Source organism: Mastomys coucha, unplaced genomic scaffold, assembly GCF_008632895.1.
Source record: "Mastomys coucha isolate ucsf_1 unplaced genomic scaffold, UCSF_Mcou_1 pScaffold6, whole genome shotgun sequence".
Classification (NCBI taxonomy): domain Eukaryota; kingdom Metazoa; phylum Chordata; class Mammalia; order Rodentia; family Muridae; genus Mastomys; species Mastomys coucha.
The window spans coordinates 15,513,194-15,533,644 of NW_022196912.1; the positions used below are offsets into that span (position 1 = coordinate 15,513,194).

At 40.6% G+C, this 20,451-nt stretch overlaps 2 protein-coding genes across 4 annotated transcripts in view; one reads left to right on the top strand and one right to left on the bottom strand.

Annotated features, from left to right (window-relative positions):
• Positions 1-17,641, top strand: part of Cebpz (CCAAT enhancer binding protein zeta) — an 18,473-nt gene extending 832 nt beyond the window's left edge. The window contains exons 2-16 of the mRNA XM_031356087.1: positions 456-1,948; positions 4,292-4,523; positions 5,147-5,333; positions 7,115-7,203; positions 9,349-9,402; positions 10,024-10,126; positions 10,223-10,291; positions 11,762-11,828; positions 13,398-13,498; positions 14,037-14,094; positions 14,286-14,470; positions 14,967-15,053; positions 15,920-15,978; positions 16,075-16,156; positions 16,702-17,641. Coding sequence (XP_031211947.1) covers positions 456-1,948; positions 4,292-4,523; positions 5,147-5,333; positions 7,115-7,203; positions 9,349-9,402; positions 10,024-10,126; positions 10,223-10,291; positions 11,762-11,828; positions 13,398-13,498; positions 14,037-14,094; positions 14,286-14,470; positions 14,967-15,053; positions 15,920-15,978; positions 16,075-16,156; positions 16,702-16,838 — 3,003 coding nt within the window. The 3' untranslated portion in view covers positions 16,839-17,641. The remainder of the gene's footprint in view (positions 1-455; positions 1,949-4,291; positions 4,524-5,146; positions 5,334-7,114; positions 7,204-9,348; positions 9,403-10,023; positions 10,127-10,222; positions 10,292-11,761; positions 11,829-13,397; positions 13,499-14,036; positions 14,095-14,285; positions 14,471-14,966; positions 15,054-15,919; positions 15,979-16,074; positions 16,157-16,701) is intronic.
• On the bottom strand, positions 16,393-20,138 carry Cebpzos (CEBPZ opposite strand). Of its 3 annotated transcripts, none has more exons than XM_031356089.1 (5): positions 20,081-20,138; positions 18,151-18,266; positions 17,529-17,573; positions 16,875-16,959; positions 16,393-16,742 (listed from the first exon to the last, which is right to left on the bottom strand). In XM_031356089.1, exons 2-4 carry the CDS (start codon positions 18,263-18,265, stop codon positions 16,877-16,879), a joined length of 243 nt encoding a protein of 80 aa, XP_031211949.1. In that variant the 5' UTR covers position 18,266; positions 20,081-20,138; the 3' UTR covers positions 16,393-16,742; positions 16,875-16,876. The 3 variants fall into 3 exon arrangements, with proteins under 3 accessions (XP_031211949.1, XP_031211948.1, XP_031211951.1); XM_031356088.1 differs by having other exon boundaries at positions 19,903-20,107; XM_031356091.1 differs by lacking the exon at positions 20,081-20,138 and adding an exon at positions 19,623-19,890.
• Between the last annotated feature and the right edge of the window lie 313 nt (positions 20,139-20,451).

Sequence of the window (20,451 nt, forward strand, 5' to 3'; positions counted from 1 at the left end):
TGCCTCCCAAGTGCTGGGATTAAAGGCGTGCGCCACCACTGCCCGACTATTTTTTCATATCTTGAAAAAGGTTCTTCAAAAACCTTTTCCCTATGGTATAGGTATCTTTTGCACATTTTCCTGTTGGTTATCTGTGAGTTTGCTGGGTAATAGTGTAATAATTAAGATGTGATGGGTTTTTTTTTAAAAGATTTACTTATTATATGTAAGTACACTGTAGCTGTCTTCAGACACACCAGAAGAGGGTGTCAGATCTTATTATGGATGGTTGTGAGGCACCATGTGGTTGCTGGGATTTGAACTCATGACCTCTGGAAGAGCAGTCAGTGCTTTTAACCGCTGAGCCATCTCACCAGCCCGATGTGACGGTTTTTAAAGATTAAGTTCTTACTGAAGTTCTGGGTTTGTAATGTGGCTTTTTTTTTTTTTTTTTTTTTTTTAATGTGTTTCTGCAGCAAGATTACCTTATGCTGGCTACTTTGGATGAAAATGAGGAAGTAGTGGATGGGGGCAAAAAGGGAACCATTGACGACCTTCAACAAGGTGAACTGGAGGCATTTATTCAGAATCTGAATTTGGCCAAATTCTCAAAGTCTTTGATTGAAGAGGATGAACCAGATAAAAAAGAAAATGCCAGCAAAAAAGAAGCAAAACTACTGAAGGTAGAGAACAAAAAACAAAAAGCAACAGAAGGAAAAAAGATATCAGAAAAGAAGGTAAAAGCTAAGACTGTGCCAGAACAGCATCCTGAGAGCAGGACTATCTCCAAAGCCAGGAACGAGAAACAGCCGGATGAAGCTGAGTTCCTAGAGAGACAGACACTGTTACTCAGGCCTGGGGGCAAGTGGTACGACATGGAATACAGCAGTGAGTATTCCTTGGAACCGCAGCCTCGGGATGTAGTGTCCAAGTACAAAGCCCTGGCCCAGAAACTGTATGAGCATGAAGTCAGCTTATTCAAGAGTAAGACAAATAATCAAAAAGGAGGCTCTTCCACCTGGATGAAGGCAATCGTGTCATCGGGGACACTAGCTGACAGGATGGCAGCCATGATCCTTCTGATCCAGGATGATGCTGTTCACACACTCCAGTTTGTAGAAACCCTCATGAGCCTTGTTAAAAAGAAGGGCAGCAAGCAGCAGTGCCTCATGGCTTTGGATACATTCAAGGAGCTGCTCATTACAGACCTTCTGCCAGACGATCGGAAGCTCCGGGTTTTCAGCCAGCATCCTTTTCATAAACTGGAAGAGTTGTCCAGTGGCAACAAGGACTCAAGAGATAGAAGACTGATCCTGTGGTATTATGAACACCAACTGAAACACTTGGTAGCAGAATTCGTTCAGGTCCTAGAGACTTTAAGTCACGACTCCTTGGTAACCACTAAAACTCGAGCCCTGGTAGCTGCACATGAGCTTCTCTGTGATAAACCTGAGGAAGAAAAGGCTCTTCTCATGCAGGTGATAAATAAGCTGGGAGATCCTCAGAACAGAATTGCCACAAAAGCTTCCCATCTGTTAGAAGTGTTACTTCGGAAGCATCCCAATATGAAAGGAGTTGTGTGTGGAGAAATAGAACGGCTACTCTTTCGCTCAAATATCAGCCCCAAAGCTCAGTATTATGCAATATGCTTTTTAAACCAAATGGTCCTCTCCCATGAAGAAAGTGAGTTGGCTAACAAATTGATTACTCTTTATTTTTGTTTCTTTCGGACTTGTATCAAGAAAAAAGACATTGAATCAAAAATGCTCAGTGCCATTTTAACAGGAGTGAACAGAGCGTACCCTTACTCCCAGATAGGTGATGACAAAGTGAGGGAGCAGGTGGACACTTTATTCAAAGTGTTGCATGTTGTAAATTTTAACACTAGTGTGCAGGCTTTAATGCTACTTTTCCAAGTAATGAATTCTCAACAGACAATATCTGACCGATATTACACAGCTTTATACAGGTAAGTGCATGAATGTGGTGAAGACTTTGCTGTAGTGTAGCATATGTAGTATAGGGTAAAAGATATGTCTATATATATGCATATATAGGTACACATATACACGTACCTATACATGTATACATACAAGCTCATATATTTCAGATAGGTACCCTCAGTGATTGAGTATTCACCAACTTTGAGCACATAAGCACATAACACTTGACACCTGTTTCAAAAATTAACACTTTGCTACATTTGTTTTAAGTCTCACTGGATAGTAAAGAACTAGAACCAGAGGTGTAATTGAAATTCCCTTTCCCCAATCTACTCAGTCTAAATCTCCCTCCAGTTCAGCTGTTCAGTAATTTATTCAACAAGTGGTTTTTTGAGTGCTTATATCTGCTGCCCATGTTCTGGGCATGTAAGATACGCCACCATCAACAGAATTCCACCCCTGCAGACCCTTACTGGAAGTATGCTAAAGAGTGTGTGTTAGGAGTTTCACATTTCAGGCTTGGTTTGGTTGTGTTGTGCTTCTTGTGCCTTTAACATTTGTTTGTTGAATCATACAACTGTCCTGTATCTCACCAAGACAGGGATTGCTACAGCATAAGCACTTTGGATCTGCCTTATGTACGCCAGCAAGCTGTGCTGAGGAACTTAGCTAGTCTTTTCTTGTTTGCTTTTTTTATTTTTGAGACAGGCTCTCACCGTTTAGCCTTGACTGATCTGAAATCCATAGAGATCCACCTGTCTCTGACTTTTGAGTGCTAGAATTAAAGGCATGTTCTATCACAGCAGGCCTCTAATTTGTTTTGTTTTTGTTTTGTTTACAGTTGCACATCTGTATCTGACTTATGAAGGAAAATGTAAAGTAGTGATTAGTAGTTAAGACAAGCTATACCTATCATGATTTGAATCCCAGGCAGTAGTTTGCCATGTTAAAATTGAATAAGTTATTTAATTGTCAGTAAAACCCTCCTGGTAACTTGACTAACCTCATTTTTCTTACAGTATTTTATTAGTAAAATGCAGGGCTATACATCTGTCTCTGGCCTGATAGTGCCCGTCAGGAAACACTTCCTCAGCTCCAGCTAGTGAATGAGAACTGAAAACAGCACTCTGGGCCAGTGAGATGGCCGGGGACAGAGGTGCTTACTGACAAGGCTATCTAAACTTGTGTTTAGTCCCCAAGACCTACGGAGAGAGAACGAACTCTCTCCATTGTCCTCTGACTTCCATAGGCATACACGCGCGCAAACACACACACACACACACACACACACAAACACATTTTCAAGAAGACTGTATAAGGGAAAAGCTTTATTTGGGATAATGAAGGCTTTAGTCATTGCCTGATTGGACCCCTCATTTAGGAAACCAGTACATGGAGGAAGCTTGTAGTAGAGCAGTCTGATTCCTTTGACCCTTGGGAGAAAAGGAAGGAAAGCTGAGGACTCAAGAGTTTAGGAAATTGCAGAGCGTAAACATTAGACTGAGAGAATATTAGAAGAACCGAACCTATTTCAGGGACTGTAGACATGCAGAGAACATTCTGGACTGGGATAGTGTGTATGAAGGAGTACTTGCTTAGTCCATTGGGCCACATATTAAGGACTCAGAATTTCCTTTCTCACTATTTTTTTTAAAGATTTATTTATTATTATAAATAAGTATACTGTAGCTGCCTTCAGACACACCAGAAGAGGGCATCAGATTTCCTTACAAGTGGTTATGAACCACCATGTGATTGCTGGGATTTGAACTCACAACCTTCGGAAGGGCAGTCAGTGCTCTTACCCACTGAGCCATCTCATCATCTCCTTCTTTCACTACCCTTACGTGGTCATATAAGGGAGGCTGCCCTGCATACCTGGAGAGTAAACAAGACAGGCACTACTTCTGAGGTATCAGTTTCTATTGTTTTGTTAGCTGCTCACTGTGTAGCCCTGGCTAGCCTTGAATTTGCTATGGAAATCAGGATGGCTGAACTTGAGAGCTGCCTGCCTCTGCCTTCCAAGAACTGGTTAAAAGCAGATTGAGTGTGTACCAATTTTTATTAATTGACATGTATGTAACCTTTCAGGTGGGGTCTGTATCAGTATAAAAAAATTGAGGAGAAAAAGTCACAAAAAAGTGTCTCTTAACTGATGATTTCTTACCTTTATAGCATTATGTTCTTTCTCTTGGGGTCATTGATTCTCACTTCATCTGATAAGTCAGAAATAGTTTCTTATTCTAACATGCAGGAAACATATCCCTAAGATGAGGTTGTTGTAATTGGTTGTGGAGTCTCTAAACTGTGACTCTTGGATATGAAGATGACTTTATGAATGAACAACTGGCCTTGATTTCATTTCACAGAAAGATGTTGGATCCAGGCTTGATGACATGTTCCAAGCAAGCGATGTTTCTCAACCTGATCTACAAATCTTTGAAAGCTGACGTCATGTTGCGCCGGGTGAAGGCTTTTGTGAAGAGGCTGCTTCAGGTTACCTGCGCACAGATGCCACCATTCATCTGTGGAGCATTGTATCTTGTGTCTGAGATCCTTAAAGCAAAACCAGATTTAAGAAGCCAACTAGATGATCATCCGGTATGTTCTTGACTGCTTCTTGACCCTAGTGGGTGCTGGTGTGTTGGGTGGGTGTGGGTGTGTGTGTGTCTGTGTTTCTTTGCTTAACTGGCGGTAACTTAGTTTCTCTGGAGCATGTTAGTGTAATTCTAGAGTTGGAAGGAGCTAGACTTCACTGCCAGGTGGACAGCTAAATAGATGGGCAGGTTGCTTGACTCTTCCATCTATTACATAGGAAACTGTGCTACAGTAGAAATTGCAGTATGAGGTAGTTATAAGTGATTACAGAATGAGTAGACCCTTTCTGTATGTTTCCTCGGTTATGAAGTAGAAATAAATATTATTAACACTTGTCATTGTGGTTTATAACATGACAAATGTTTGAGGATTCAGTTCTAAAATCTCTTGGTTCAGAACTCGGCTCTCTCACGTTCAGGAAGAGACTCTGTCTTCTGTTTCACCGTGAGTGGCAGTCGGTTCTGTTTCACCATGAGTGGCAGTCGGGACTGGAAGTTTACTTGATTGGTGTTTCTTCACCTTTTACCAGAATTGCAATGAGTCTTTGAAACTCTGCACCACATAAATGAATACAGACCTCATTACAATTCCCATTGATTGACATAGTCATTGATCCATTTTGTTAGGAATCTGATGAAGAAAACTTCGTTGACTTGGGAGATGACAGTGACAATGAAAAATTTACTGATGCAGACAAAGAAACAGCAAGAGATGCAGTGAAGGAAGTGGAGGCAAAGGAGGCGGAGCCTGAGAGCAGCGCAGAAACCGAGAAACCAAAGGCTGCTTCCTGGGTGCACTTTGACAACTTGAAAGGTGAAGTCCTTTGGCTTGCTTTGAACTTTTAAAGGAATCAGTTCCCTCCGTTAGCTTCATAGCCTATAGTGGGTGGGTGGGGCGTGCACACGCATGTGACAATGCTGGAAGTGGAAGCCATAGCCATTGTGTGGGCTGAGCAAGTCTTGAACTACATTTGCAACCATGAAGTGAAATTTTAATGTCAGGGAATCACAGATAATCTTCATTAACAGAATTACATGTTTTAAATCAGTCTTGGAAATCAAGCAGATGCCTTTAGAGCTGTGGGAATTAGGTGAAAAACGATTAACTTCCATTCTAAATAGGAGTTTAAGCCTCACTGAGCCACTTCAATCAGCACACGAAGACACCCAAGTGTGGTTCACGTGAAGCTCGATTTCTGAATGGAAATGGATTTGATCACAGCTCTACGACCCTTCTTAATTTTTTTATTTTATGTGAATGTGCTTAGCCTGTACATATGCCTGTGTGCCATATGAATGCCTCATGCCCAGGAGGCCAGAGATTTGTGAGCACCATGTAAGTGACAGGACTCAAACCCAGGTCCTCTGGAAGTGCAGCCAGTGCTCTTAACTACTGAGCCATCTCTTCAGCCCCTTAAAGAAAATTTTCAAGATAGACTTTTCTGAGAAATAGAAACCCTAAGTGTCTATGTACACACACATCAGAGAAAAGAAGTCAGTTAATAGAATCTTAGAGCCAAAGGAAAGCTTAGAACTGCAGTCTTTATCTGAGGCCACAAAGAAAGAGAAGAGCAGCCTTGGACAGAGGGGGGCAGTGCCGGACACACTTCTGTTAGGGCCTATGGTTAAAGTAGCTCAGCTCTAAGTGCCCATTAGATAGGTTGAAGAGGCTGGTGGTCCTGGGGAAGTTCTTAAAAGGATTTCTCTGTTTGAAGCACAAACTGTTGTCCTCTAGGAGGATGACAAGCTCGTGCTACAGCTGTATAGTTTACAGTGGATTTAAAAAGTCTTGCTGTGGCTGGGCAGTGGTGGCGCACGCCTTTGATCCCAGCACTTGGAAGGCAGAGGCAAGCGGATTTCTGAGTTCAAGGCCAGCCTGGTCTACAGAATGAGTTCCAGGACAGCCAAGGATATACAGAGAAACCCTGTCTCAAAAAAACCAAAAGGGGAAAAAAATCTTGCTGGGGCCAGTGAGACAACTCATCCAGGAAAGGGAAAGTCATGGCCTGAGTCCAGTCTCAGGGTCCCAGATCTTGAACTGGATGGGGACATGGCTCCTAAATACTGTTTTCTGATCTCCACGTGCAGCCTTATGGCACTTGTATACACACACATTTAATAAGAAAAAGTAGAAAGGAAAAGTAAGTCTCTTTTACTTTGGGGTTTCTGCAAACATACAAATCTGTTCCAAGAAAAAAACTTCCTGAATGTAGCTTAATAGTAAGGATTTGGAACACCGCAAATGAAATGCTCTGAAATACTCTAGGCATATTCCTTTAGGTTATTTCCATCTTACCTATTTAATACTTGTTTTCTTAGCACTTTCTCTGGCTGATTGAAAACTACTGAAGAATTAGTCATTTGGAAGGTGGAGCCAGTATGCTGCAAAGTTTTCTCAGGAAAAAAAAAATGTTTTGAGTAGACAGACATCAAGATAAATTGTTGAAGGGACTTGACATTTTTAATCTAATATTAGATTACTGAACTACTAACAATTTTGAAGATTAGGTCAATCTGTGAGAACATTAGTTGCGATAGTTTTGAAGTGTCTTCTTGAGCTAGGAGTAAAGTGTTCCAAAAATACTGTGTTCTTAGGTGGCAAGCAAATAAAGACATATGATCCATTCAGTAGAAATCCTTTATTCTGCGGAGCTGAAAATACAAGTCTTTGGGAGCTCAGAAAGGTAAAATAATTTCAACTATCTTTTAATTAGTTTGTGACATATATTCTTGCTTTCATGGATTTTAATACATAGAATATTGACTTGCAAATGATAGAGAAGCTAACATGAAAGCACACATTTGCAAAAGCATAGTGTGCTGTGTTCGTTCTATAGAAACTTTTAAGTGATGTGCATATAAATAAAAATACCTAGCTTACAAATAAGAATGTGGATGCATGTGGCTCTCTAACGTGTCCTGCTGTTGTGTGAGGATAGAAATCTTTTCCTATGTTATTTTGTAAATGAAGAAGAGGAATTAGGTTTCTAACAGCCTTCCTGTGGTCAAAAGGCAATGAGTTTCTCCCTGTGAGTCATTCTTGAAATGTGAGTGCAGCCACCCACACACTCTGTTGAGTCTGCAGGACCACAGCTACTGTCCAGGAATGCCAGTGTGTCCTTTGTCACTGTGCTAGCTGCAGCACTGATGATAGAAGACAGGTGAACTGCTGATGCCCTGTACAAGCTGGTGCATTTGTAGCCATTACTTCCATTATATTCTTCTCTGCGTGTTTCTTATAGTAAATAAAGGTAAGGGAAAGCTAGGACCACGTGGGAATAATAAAGCAATAAATGAATGCATGCCAGTGTTCCCTGTGTGAATGGAAAGTGCACATTCCCACTCTCGCTGTGCACCTAAGTGTGAAGACTGAACTGTGCCTCAAGGCAGACCTTGCTCAGCTGTTCCTAATCCACAGAGCTTATCCTAATTGACTGGCACACTGTTTACTCTGTCTGAGACATACTTGCTTGTAAGTGAACTAATTGATTCTTTTGCCTCAGACAAAACTCACTAATAGCACCTGTAGTCAGTGCCAGTTTATTCTCAAACAGTGCCTCTTGATCGTTCATGCCTCTCTACAAAATTGGATGATAAAGTTAGTGTTTATAGTACCAGTGCAAGTCTGCAATTTGGAGGAAGTTCCCTACTCATCCAGTGCTGTTCAGATAACCAGTGTTCAGTGTTCCTAGTTCACATGTGGGTAAGGTCTACACATTCATGGTAGACCAGTTAACTCTCAGCAGCAGATGCCTAAAGCCATTAGGTGTAGTTGATTCCACCTGGCAGTTAATTTTTCCTTTTGGTATAACTTCAAAGAAGAAAATCCATATTTTGGTGAAATACTTATTAACTCCTTTTTGAACCACCGATTTGTTTGAGGATAGGTTCTCTTCATATATTGTTGAAATAGTGTAGAACACTGGGAAAGATTCAAAATGCATTGCATTCTAAGCACAAAGGAGATTTTCAAAATAATTAGTTTCAAAATCAATTAATCCTTCTTAATTTTGAAATTTCTGTTCTAAAATACACTTATTTTTTCATGAACATGTTATTTACATTAATACATGGTATATATGTTATTTATTGTTTTCATTTTATGTATATGAGTATTTTGCTTGCGCTCTCGCGCACCCGTGTGTGTGTGTGTGTGTGTGTGTGTGTGTGTGTGTGTGTGTGTGTGTGTGTGTGTGTGTATGTGTGTACCCACTTGTATGCCTGGTTTCCAAGGCCAGAAAAAACTGTCAGATCCCCTGGAATTAGAGTTATAGGCAATTAAGAGCCACTATGTGCGTGCTGGGACTCAGAACCTCTGCAAGTACATGAAGTGTTCTGAACTGCTGAGCTGTCTCTCCAGCCCCTGGATTTATTAATTTAAATGATCTATAAGCATTTAAATTTTTCCTATTGTAATTTTTAATAAAGTAAATATAAAAATAACCCACTTAGCTGGAAGCTCTTAAATTTTCAGTTTTTTAAATGCTACATGGTTTGTAAGCCATTTGAGAATCATTCTTTTTATATAGCCTAAGTTTTAGTTTTCTAGATTTTTCTCAAATAGCCTTTAATTTTTTTAAAGGATTTTATTTTATTTATATAAGTACACTGTAGCTGTATTCAGACACACCAGAAGAGGGCATCAGATTCTATTACAGATGGTTGTGAGCCATGTGGTTTCAGGGAATTGAACTCAGAACCTCTGGAAGAACAGTCAGTGCTCTTAACCACTGAGCAATCTCTCCAGCCCCATAACCTGTAATTTTGCTAAAAAACAAAACAAAACAAAAAAAACTGACCTTAAAAATGTTTATGTTTTTCTTATATAGCTATCTGAACATTTCCACCCTTCTGTGGCCCTTTTTGCAAAGACTATCCTTGAAGTAAGTATAAAATACTCTTAGAAATGTGTAAATATTATAGGGGATTTTGGGAGGCCAGGGGGTTATGGGTTTGGGGGGGTTGTCTGTTTGTTTTTGTTGTTGTTGTTGTTGTTGTTTTCCTGAGACAGCCCTGGCTGTCCTAGAACTTGGTTTGTCTCACAGAGACAGAGAACTGCCTGCCCCTTCACACCTGGCTAAGTATTGTAGTGTTTGGTCATCAGTAATTGATGCTACAAATCTCCCTGCTGTGTAGAATCTGATGTTTTCTGCTGTTGTTGGGGACCAATGTCTAGTACAGAGAACAGAAGTGCTGAGATGAAGGGAAATACAGCATCTCAGTAAGCAGCAGCTGCTTGTTCCAGGCTGGCTCTTCTGGGGAAGCTAGCTTGCTGTGGCCTCTGCCTCCTACATAGCCTCCACTATATTACCTATAAAATCACCCGTACATCATAAAATATGTGTTTGTATGTATAGTTTTTTAATGTGGTATACAAATATTGTTCATATGTGCCTCAGATGGGACATAAGAGCAGCTTATGTTTTTCCCATTTTTCGTATTTGGATAGATGGGTTATTTTTTTATTAAATCCTTAAATCCTCTACCATCTTTCTACCTTTCAGGGGAATTGTATTCAGTATTCAGGGGACCCACTGCAGGATTTCACACTCATGAGATTCTTGGATCGATTTGTATACCGAAATCCAAAGCTTCATAAAGGCAAAGGTATGCCTCCATTATTTAACGACTGGTTTTCGTTGCTGGGATTTAGTGAGTAAGTGAACGTATAACTGCATTAGACCATCATGGTTTACATTTCAGAAAATACCGACAGTGTTGTGATGCAACCCAAAAGGAAGCACTTTATGAAGAGTGTCCGGGATCTTGCTGGTAAGCACAGAGCCTGGGCAGATGACACCAAAGGATAGCATACAACAGTGCAACACAAACTATATTCTGTGACCTACTTTATCATGATAAACAAAGTAAGTTAAATGATAGGCCCTCTGGCAGCCATTCCCAAGCTTGGCCATTCTGCCATGCCCATAGCACGTAGCTGCTTCAGAACCCAACATGGACAATCCATATCTTGTACAGTTCAGACCACCTTAAACTCTTCTCACAAAAATACACAGCTGGCTCTTCCATGCAGCACACAGTGCTGTTGATGCCCCTGTGGACATGTATTTGGTGCCAATCTTCTAGATCTGCTTCTCTACTCAGAAAGGGCATTTCTTCACACATGCCCCACCTTCATCTTGCTCAAAAATTAGAGTTAAGTTAGTTTTAGTTATTTCCAGCCAACCTCCCAGAAATCCAGAAATGCTAACAGAGATGAGATAACTCAGAGGTAATTAGGGCTGTAAGGCAAACCAAATCTTTAAATCAAATCAGAAATTTTATTTCTTTAAAAGAAAAGCTAATATCCTTGAATTCATTACTTTTTAATTTTTCTCACTTCTAAGTAAAATTATAGAAATTTCTGTTGATGGTTTCTCCCTGATTTTAAAATTACAAGCATTATTGTACTTTTCTTCCGAGACAACCAGAGTATGCTGTAATCCTGCATGTAGGTGGTAGAAGCAGAAGGATCAAGAGTTAGAGTTAGCAACTTCATAAGAACTCTTTCGGGGGTTTCAGTGGTTAGCTCAGTGGTTAAGAATACTTACTTCTCAGCCGGGCAGTGGTGTCACACGCCTTTAATTCCAGCACTTGGGAGGCAGAGGCAGGTGGATTTCTGAGTTCCAGACCAGCCTGGTCTACAGAGTGAGTTCCAGGACAGCCAAGGCTACACAGAGAAACCCCGTCTCAAAAAAAAAAAAAAAAAAAAAAAAAAAAAAACTTACTTCTCTGGGAGAAGACCCAAGTTTGGTTCTTGGCACCCAAGCACCCATATAGGGTGTCTCACAACCACCTGTAAGCTCACCTATAGCAGGATACAACATCTGTAGCTATTGCCAACACCTGCAATCACGTGTCTTTGCCCACACATGTACATATAAAGAAAATAAATCTAAAAAAATATTTGGTTCTTTTGAAACTTGTATCTTGAATGCAGTTGGAGAACAATAAAAGAACCTGTGTGTTCTATCTGTTCTCCACAGGACAGCCAAGAGTTTAGGATGTTGAGACTTTCCCTCACACTTCAGAGATGTGCTCTGTACTGGTGGGCCTCTTTCTCAACACTGTCTCCTTTCAAGATTTCAGAACCATTCGGCAGTGGTGACTGACACCACAGCCAGGGCTTCACAGAAAAACCCTTTCAAGAAAAAAAAAAGATTTCAGAACTGTTAGTACGTTAGATATAGTCTGAGCATGTGAGTGACGGGAATACGTGTAATATAATGCTTCATTCTGCAGTGAATAGTAAAGAGTTCCTTGCAAAAGAAGAAAGCCAGATACCAGTGGATGAAGTGTTTTTCTATAGGTAAGATACCTACTATAGCATTCTTTGGCACTGTTTAAATGTTTATATTTGATAAACTGCTTTTTAATTTTTTTATATTTTGGTTATTTTATTTACATTTTAAATGTTGTCCCCCTTCCTGGTCTCCCCTCTGCAAACCTCCCATCCGCTCTCCCTTCCCCTTTGTCTCTAAGAGTGCTTCTCCACCAACGCACCCACTCCTGACTCACCTCTCTAGTACCCGTATGCTGGGGCATCAAGTTAACTCTAACGCTAACTTCTGATCCTTCTCTATATTGCCTAAGATACCCTCCAGCTGTGACCTCCTGCCTCTGCCTCCCAAACAGTGACTCCTTAGTAGTCTTTATCTGTGTGGGTTTAGCATAGTAGTAACTCAGGAGTAATTTGTTCAGACCATGATCCTTCAAGAACAAGGATCCTTTCAGTGAAGCTGGACTGATTGATCTTTAAAGTCACTACTGATGTTTCTAGTGCCTGTAGTATGGTGTCAAGTTATCTGGTTGATTAGTCAATTAGGCTTGCTTTAAATTGTTTTAAAACAAACTTTTATTGTGAATAATTTTATGAGTGTGATGCCAGCAGTAAAAGTCTTAAGTGTTACTGTGCCTTTGGGTGGGCTGGTAAGTTGTTAGTGACTTTAGGTCATTGAAAACCACCATATTCTAATGCTTAGATAAGTCGTGTTATGAACTAGCCTTTTACTATGCTATTATTTCACTGTGTGTGGGGTTAAACTCAGAGCCTTGTTCATGCTAGACAACATTCAATATACCCCCTGAGGCCTCTGTGATGCCATGTTAAGATGTTTGAGGAAATGGCTTATAAGACACTATAAAGTCTTGAAAGCTTATTCTATCTCACTTAAAAGTGCCTGGTGGCTCATACCTATAACCAGCACTCAGGAGGAAAAGCAGGGATTGCGTGTACAGAGCCAGCCAAGGCCACATGGAAGATCCTCTAAGGAGTAAAGAAAATTAGGCTTCACATTTCACAAGTTTTTTATTTTGAGACAGGGTTTTTTTCTGTATAGCCCTGGCTGTCCTGGAAGTCACTCTGTAGACCAGGCTGGCTTCGAACTCAGAAATCCGCCTGCCTCTGCCTCCCAAGTGCTGGGATTAAAGGCGTGCGCTGCCCGGCCACATTTCAAAAGATTATCACTATTTGGTTTTTTGTTTTTAAGTTTTGTTGTTTTGGTTGTTTGTTTTTTTGTTTTGTTTTGTTTTGTTTTTGTTTTTGTTTTTTGGTGGGGGGATGTGGTTTTTTTGGTTTGTTTTGGTTTTGGTTTTTCAAGATAGGGTTTCTCTGTATATCCCTGGCTGTCCTGGAACTCAATCCGTAGACCAAGCTGGCCTCAAACTCAGAAATCCACCTGCCTCTGCCTCCCAAGTGCTGGCATTAAAGGCGTGTGCCACCACTGCCCGGCATACTATTTTGTTTAACTCAAAACACTTTTATATTGAATACAAATTTTACTCATTTGTGTCCATTTCAGTATTCATAACACACTTTGAGTTGTAATTAGTCTTTAGTCATAAATTATACAGATATATAATATGCATCTTACTTTAGGTATTACAAAAAAGTTGCTGTTGTTAAAGACAAACAGAAACGCAATGCAGATGAAGAAAGTATAGAAGATATTGATGACGAAGAGTTTGAAAATATGATTGGTAATTTGGTTTTTTTTGACTCAATTTCTAAAATTATTAATATTTGTTAATAGACTATATAATATTAGTGGCATAATGAACTTAATATTTACAAATCATTGATCTGCAGACTTTCTTAATGGAAGATTAAGAAATGACTATGGTAACTTACTCATAGCCATTCTAGAAAAATAACATTATTGAGCTTTGTATAATATGTAAGACAATTCCATTGCAAGTAGTGTTTTCACTTCTCAAGCCAAGTCTCTGATGATGCAGAAACTGTTTATTTTTTATAATCTCCTAATTCTATGAGTAACAATGTGTGCTGTTTTATCATTAACTGCAATCATTAAAGTTCTTTTTCAACAAAAGAACTATAGACAGAAAGTTGGCAGACTGCATGTTAATTGAGTTCTTGAGTAGCAGCAGTCCTAACAAGAGTCTGCTGCTGTGAAGCCCCCGGTCTACAGCACGGCTGACGTGGTATACACGGGTATAATGTGTGTCACTTTTGTCCCTTGCTATCTCTTACATTTTTTATATTGTTCTCGGGCAGACACATTTGAAGATGACAACTGCTTCACACCTGGGAAAGATGATATTGATTTTGCCAGGTAAAACGCAACATTCTCTTTACCGTTTCCCAGTATTTCCCAAATTATTGTTCATCAGACGAGGAGGCCTAGAAGTGACATGATCCATAAGGGAAATGTTCCCTGGGCGTGAACCTTTAGAGTGCTTTGAGCTTAGTCTCCCGAGCACACTTTAGAAGACACAGCCTCCTTTACAAGTGTTTTCCCCCCAGCAATATGAAAAAAACAAAAGGAGCTAAGGATGACTTGGAAGACTCAGAGAGTAGTGACGGTGAGCTTGGTGACCTGGATGACGACGAAGTTTCTCTAGGAAGTATGAACGATGAAGACTTTGAAATTGATGAAGATGGAGGAACATTCATGGATGTGTCAGATGATGAAAGTGAAGATGTTTCAGGTACACAATGAAAAAAAGTCACAGATTATATAGCATTCTTGCTCATTCTTAGGCTAGGTTTCTATATCTAAAGAACACACATGTCGGTAATGAACTAATTTTAGTCAACAGCTTTTCTATCCAGTTGCAGTTGGACTGTCATGTGACCTCTTTTTATCATTTAGTATAAGGGATGGGTAGTGTAGCTCAGTAGTAGAGTACGTCCTAGAATGTGTGAGATTCTGGGTTACAGCCTCTGCTACCAATGAACAAAAGCAATAATGGTGAGCAATTTATCCAAGAAAAAGCAATATTCATATACACACCCATACAGCCCCCATGAGAGAGGTGACTGGTGTAAATTATGAATGAGCAGGGCACTCAGAGCTGAGTATTTGATTCGACACTCATGGAAAAGCTGTACCAGGTCTTGATGTTGCACTGCCACTGAATCACTATTTTCCAGGCTTGTTGTTGTTTTTAAAATAGTTTAATAACAAACTTTCTTGGGCAACAGAATTTGCTGACGCCAGCCCCAAAACCAGTACTAAGAAAAGCAAGAGAAAGGGTGAAGATGATTTTGACTTTGCTGGGTCGTTTCAAGGTAAGGATAATGCATGGAATCTCTTCAAACCATAGGAGCTGCCATATGAAGTGCATTATTAATTACTATTTTGGGAAATAATGTTTTTTAAATTGGTTTGATACCATTTAGAAAATTTTTCTTTAGGATCAGCCCTCAGGCACCTTCTACCATTTATCTGAGACAAGGGTCTCTCTTAAGCTTAGGACTTCAGCATTTAAGCCAGGCTAAATTCCTTGAGGCTCTAGACACGCATCTGCCTCTGCCTCCTCTTTTCTCACTGACATTAAAGCACTACACCCAGGTTTTTATTTTTACATGGCTGCTTCAGATCTGAACTCTGATCTGAACTCTTGTGATGCGAGTATACCAATTAAACCATCTTCCAGCCAAGAAAGGTGCATTAAGAATTATAACAACAGAGTTGTTAAATGTAGAGAGATAGTTCTTGCATGCAACTTTAGTTTTCATTGTTCCCAAGCCCCACCCTCTCACATTTAAATATCTCTAGATGATCTTTTTCAGTCATGTTTCAAGAGTCCAATTATATGTGAGCCCTAAACTATCTTACCACTTCAACTTTCTTGAAATGTCTACAGATTCAAAACTGTAGGTAAATTTTTAAGACATTTTATTTTCAGTAGCATAAATAAAAGTTTACTGATAAAGCAATAAACATACTTCATTCAGCTTTTCAAGCCCAAAAAATAAGACCTGAATTACAATTTGTATTTTGTTTCACATATTACAAACTCCATGCAAGTTAGCTGTGGAATTTTAATCCTGAGTGATACTGTTGGTTTCTTGTAAAGATAAACATTGATCAGGGACCAAATCTGAAAACTCAGTACACAGTTTGAGTAATCTACACATAATTTTTCTTTAAGGACAAAAGAAAAGGAAGAAAAGTTTCAATGACTCCAGCCTGTTTGTGTCTGCGGAGGAGGTGAGGCTGATGTACTGACTTAAGAAAATAGCTGTTTACATTCTTTTCAAGTTTCCTAATAGCCTTCCCCACCCTCCCTTTCTTGTTTCTTTTAAGTTTGGCCATCTATTGGATGAAAATATGGGCTCCAAGTTTGATACTATTGGCATGAACGCCATGGCTAACAAAGATAATGCAAGTAAGTAAACTGATGATGTTTGTTTTGTTTTTCCTGCACAGTCTTCATGTAGCCCAGCCTGATCTTGGGCTCTTGATCCTCCTCCTCTCAAGCAGGCTTACAAGTGTGCACTACCAGGTCACCTGTGTCATTCAAGTTTTTAATTGGTACTTCCCTGAAGATGTCCTTCAGTGGCAGAAAGTTTGTCTGTCACATAACAAGGCATTTAAACCACACACACAAACTACATACCCAAAGACGTTTTTTCTTCAAGAGTCAGTCTATTTTATTTAGACTTGGCTAAAGTTGTACTCTTACATGCATGAAGACTTTGTAATTATTCCTGATGTTATAATCACTAGTTTCTATTCTTTCATAAAATAGAATAAAAATCTTCCCAGTATAAATCCTTCTATATTTTCACTTGTAAAATCCTCATGTAGACAGTAGAGGAGAGCAACAACAGTGGGTGAGCACAGAGGGTGGGAAACCGCAGCCTGCAGTTATGGTCAGGGAACTTCTGTGGAGGTCACGGGCACAGACTCATCTGTCGTCTCCCCTCAAAGGTTTCAAACAGCTCAAGTGGGAAGCTGAGCGTGATGACTGGCTGCACAACAGAGATGTGAAAAGTATCATCAAGAAAAAGAAAACTTTCAGGAAGAAGATGAAAGCCCCTCAGAAATCCAGGCGGCAGAGGAAGTGACTGCTTCAGAGGACGATAAATTAAGATTATACTTACCCTTAATTCCTGCTAGCCAACCATTTCTCCTGATCTTTCTCTCTAACGCCATACATTCCAGACTGTTCAATGGACTTGTAATAAACTGTGGAAACAAGGTGCTGTCATTTATAAAATTATGCAAAGTTAAACTTGCAGTGAAAAAGTTCTCCTGACCACTGTGATGCGCTGCTTGTCCAGGGCACCAGTGCCATGCTTACGTTAAGTACATGAGGTCACTGTGATCAGCTCTTAACTGTCTTGGGCATTGGTTCTTCCCCAGAGAAAGCATCTCCGAGAACATAGTACACCTGAGGAAAACAGTCTTTTACAGCAGTAACTATGGTTTCTTAGGTCTTGCTCTGGAATCTATGATCTTAACCACTGAAAGAATTAAAACTCCAGCTTGTAGGGTGGGGTATATAACTCAATGATAGAACTTTTGCCAGTGTTTGTAAAGCCTGAAAGTTGATCAGTAAAAAAAAATAAGGATTAAAACAAGAGCTAACTGTTCTCGTCTAAGTAATTAAGTATGAGTCCTTACTATGTGGTCCCAGGAAGCAACTAATGTTGGAAGCCAGTAATAACATAATGTCACTTGCTCTAAAGTTGTAAAAGTACCACAGAATTTAAAGATTGTTTTGCATTTGAATTTTTATTTGAAGAAAAACATACCTTCCAAAATGAAGGGAAATCTCTTGCTCATTGTTTGCCTGAAATCTGATATTTAAAAAAAAAATCTGTATTAACATATTGAACCACAATTTAATATATTACTGTCTTTCCAGTATACTGTCTATTAGCATTTTGTACTGAGGTCCATCTACTAATCCAGGAAGTAAATCTTATAGGCTAGTGTACAAATTACGTTCATCTGAAAATATAGCCTTTATACTTTTTTTGTTTTGTTTGTTTTGTCCTGGAACTCATTATAGACCAGGCTGGCCTCAAACTCGAATAGATCTACCTGCCTCTGCCTTCTGAGTGCTGGGAAAGGTATGCACCATCATTGCCCACTGTGGTGTTCTCTTTTTCTACAAGTAAGTATGACAGGCAGACCAAGCCATTCAATTCTGAGCCAGAAGAGGGACACCCGTTTACCCTTCCCAGGTGAAACCCAGACACTTCTAGTCAACCAGTCAAACGTGAGTCACCTATTGTACAATAACAAACACCTCGCTCCCCTCCACCACCCATAAAAACGTTTAAGATCTTCAATGTCAAGAAACGTTTTTCCCAGAAATGTCACCAACATTTAGTGCATCCCCTGCTAGAAAGCAACTGCTGAACTCTTTACCTTGGCTCGAGTTCATCTTTTTAAACAAAAAATAAGCTCCAAAAACACCCACAAGCTCAGCTGCTAAAACTCCTTTAAAGATCTTCCTTGATAGGGGTCCCGTGGTCCGAGCCATCCTAAATTTAACAACATGAATGAGCATGTTTAAATATCTGTTGCCACATCTGTAAAGAAAAAACTCCATACCAATTTCAATGTTTGTATGAAACTCAAAAGTAGTAAGTATTTGGTTTAGACAACAGTTTCCAATCTCCATGCCTAAGGAACGTGATAAACCACAGAAATTCTGAGAAGGCATAGACCTTTTCTTCAAAGCCAAACTGGAGGAACTGAGACCTTTTAGTGTCTGATATAAAATGGGTAAATAGAAAAACTTTTTAGCTGACCTAGGAACTATAGTACAATCTAATAATAGGAACAGCATTTGAAGGCCCTTTTGGAAACTGCCCTGCAAGAGGAAGATCATTTTGTTAAGTTGTACCACAGTTCATGCCTTTCCTAGATATGAAACCAGACAATAACTAACTCAGTCTTGTCCCTTAGGCAAGTCTCTGAGTGTTGGAACACTTCAATGCACCCTCCCCCAAAGCCTTCAGACCACTTCCCATTCTCCAGATTCTAACTCAGCAAGCCTAGGGTGGCACTCCAGTAATCTTCCCCCTTGAAGTCACTCCAGTTTTTATACAAAGCCCTGTCTGGCCCATGAGGGAGAAGTTGACTGGGTGGTGACCCAGTAAAAGGCAAAGCTACCTGGCAATTGAAACCTTCCCACCCTTTATGCAAAAACAAACCAAGAAAGGGGTATTGGTGTTAGAGCAGGCAAGCTTATTAGCTTGAATAGTAGGTTCAGTTTCCAACAGTCATAAGGAGGTGTCTTTGAAGAAAAGTTATACAGCAAATAAGATTTTAACTTGCTAAATATACAAAAGGTAACCCAGGCTTTATAACTCTGCTTCCCTATAACCCCAAATTAAGAAGAGAACTACTTTTTATCTAATATTCTGATATTTTCCCACTGCTCAATGCTGAGACAGGCTGTTGTATAATGTTCACGGTCAACCAGTACTTCCCCCTGCTTTTACTTCCTTTTCATGTTGTCTAAGCATGAAAATAATTAAACACTATCAGGATTCGCCTTGGACAACGTTACCATGTGTTCCTCCTCCAACGTTCCTTTTTCACTTTAATAATGGGAATTATTCAGGGACCAAAAAAAAAAAAAAAACTGGGGATGAGGCAGGAGGGACAGCTGTCTTCCTTGATTCCCCAGTACTCTGCTACATCACTGACAGTCCCGCTCACTAAGTACTAAGTTCTCAAGACCGATTTTAAGGTTTCAGGACAAGGACACGGCACACCTGCCTGCAGCCTGTTCCATAACTTGAAGGATCTGAGCAAAATATTTTTTGCTTGAAAGAAAGTGATGCTAAGGTTTCAAACAGTCCCAATAACGATATTAATAAAACATTTACTTTCTTTAAAACTGATGGAAGTGTTACATTCCAAGGTCCTGCGCTTCGGGACTTGTCTACTTAATAATAAAGCCAGTTTGTCACTGTCCAGACAAGGTGGCCCAGGGAAGACAAAGACCACGGGGCCTTCTTGCACAGGAGGGGCTGGGGCTGCAGCGCAGGTAAAGCAACCCTGCGTGCGCTCCAGCGTTGACCCGTGGAAGGAAAGTCGGCGGCCAGGCGGCGCAGCCACCGGGAGCTGCTGTCCTGCACTGTTCTAATAAGGAGCGCCCGGCCTTACCAGGGGTCCTGGTCCCAGCATGCGCCGCGGCTCGGCGACCCGGAAACGCTCGCGCCCCTGCGCCTGCGGGGCGGTCTTGCTCGAGTGTTCTCTGGCCCAAGACTGTCACAAGACAATCCCTCCGCGCCCTAAACTGGGGAAAGGACGACGCCCGCGGAACACACAACCTCGTCCTTACCTGAGGCCTCCGCAACCCGGCTGCGCAAGCGCAGGGTAGCAGCGCCACGCCCCCAGCCTTAGCCACGCCCCTCAGGGGGAACCAGACCTGACTTGATTGCTGTGGAAAGCTGCTGTTTTATAGACAAGGTTATCCTGCCCGCGGTCACACCCAAGTAAAAGAAAGATTTCACTTTTGAACCCAGGACACCGTCTCCAAACTCTGCACATGGATCCTCTTTCCCACTCTAAACCCAAAATGTATCAAAACAGGAACAACTCATCACCAGGGAGTGGCCAGAAAAGTGGGACCCTAAATTGAGATCTGCCCTTTAGCCCAATCCCTAGACAATTCCTTTGCGCATTAAAGTTGAGACGCGCTGCCCCTAGGTA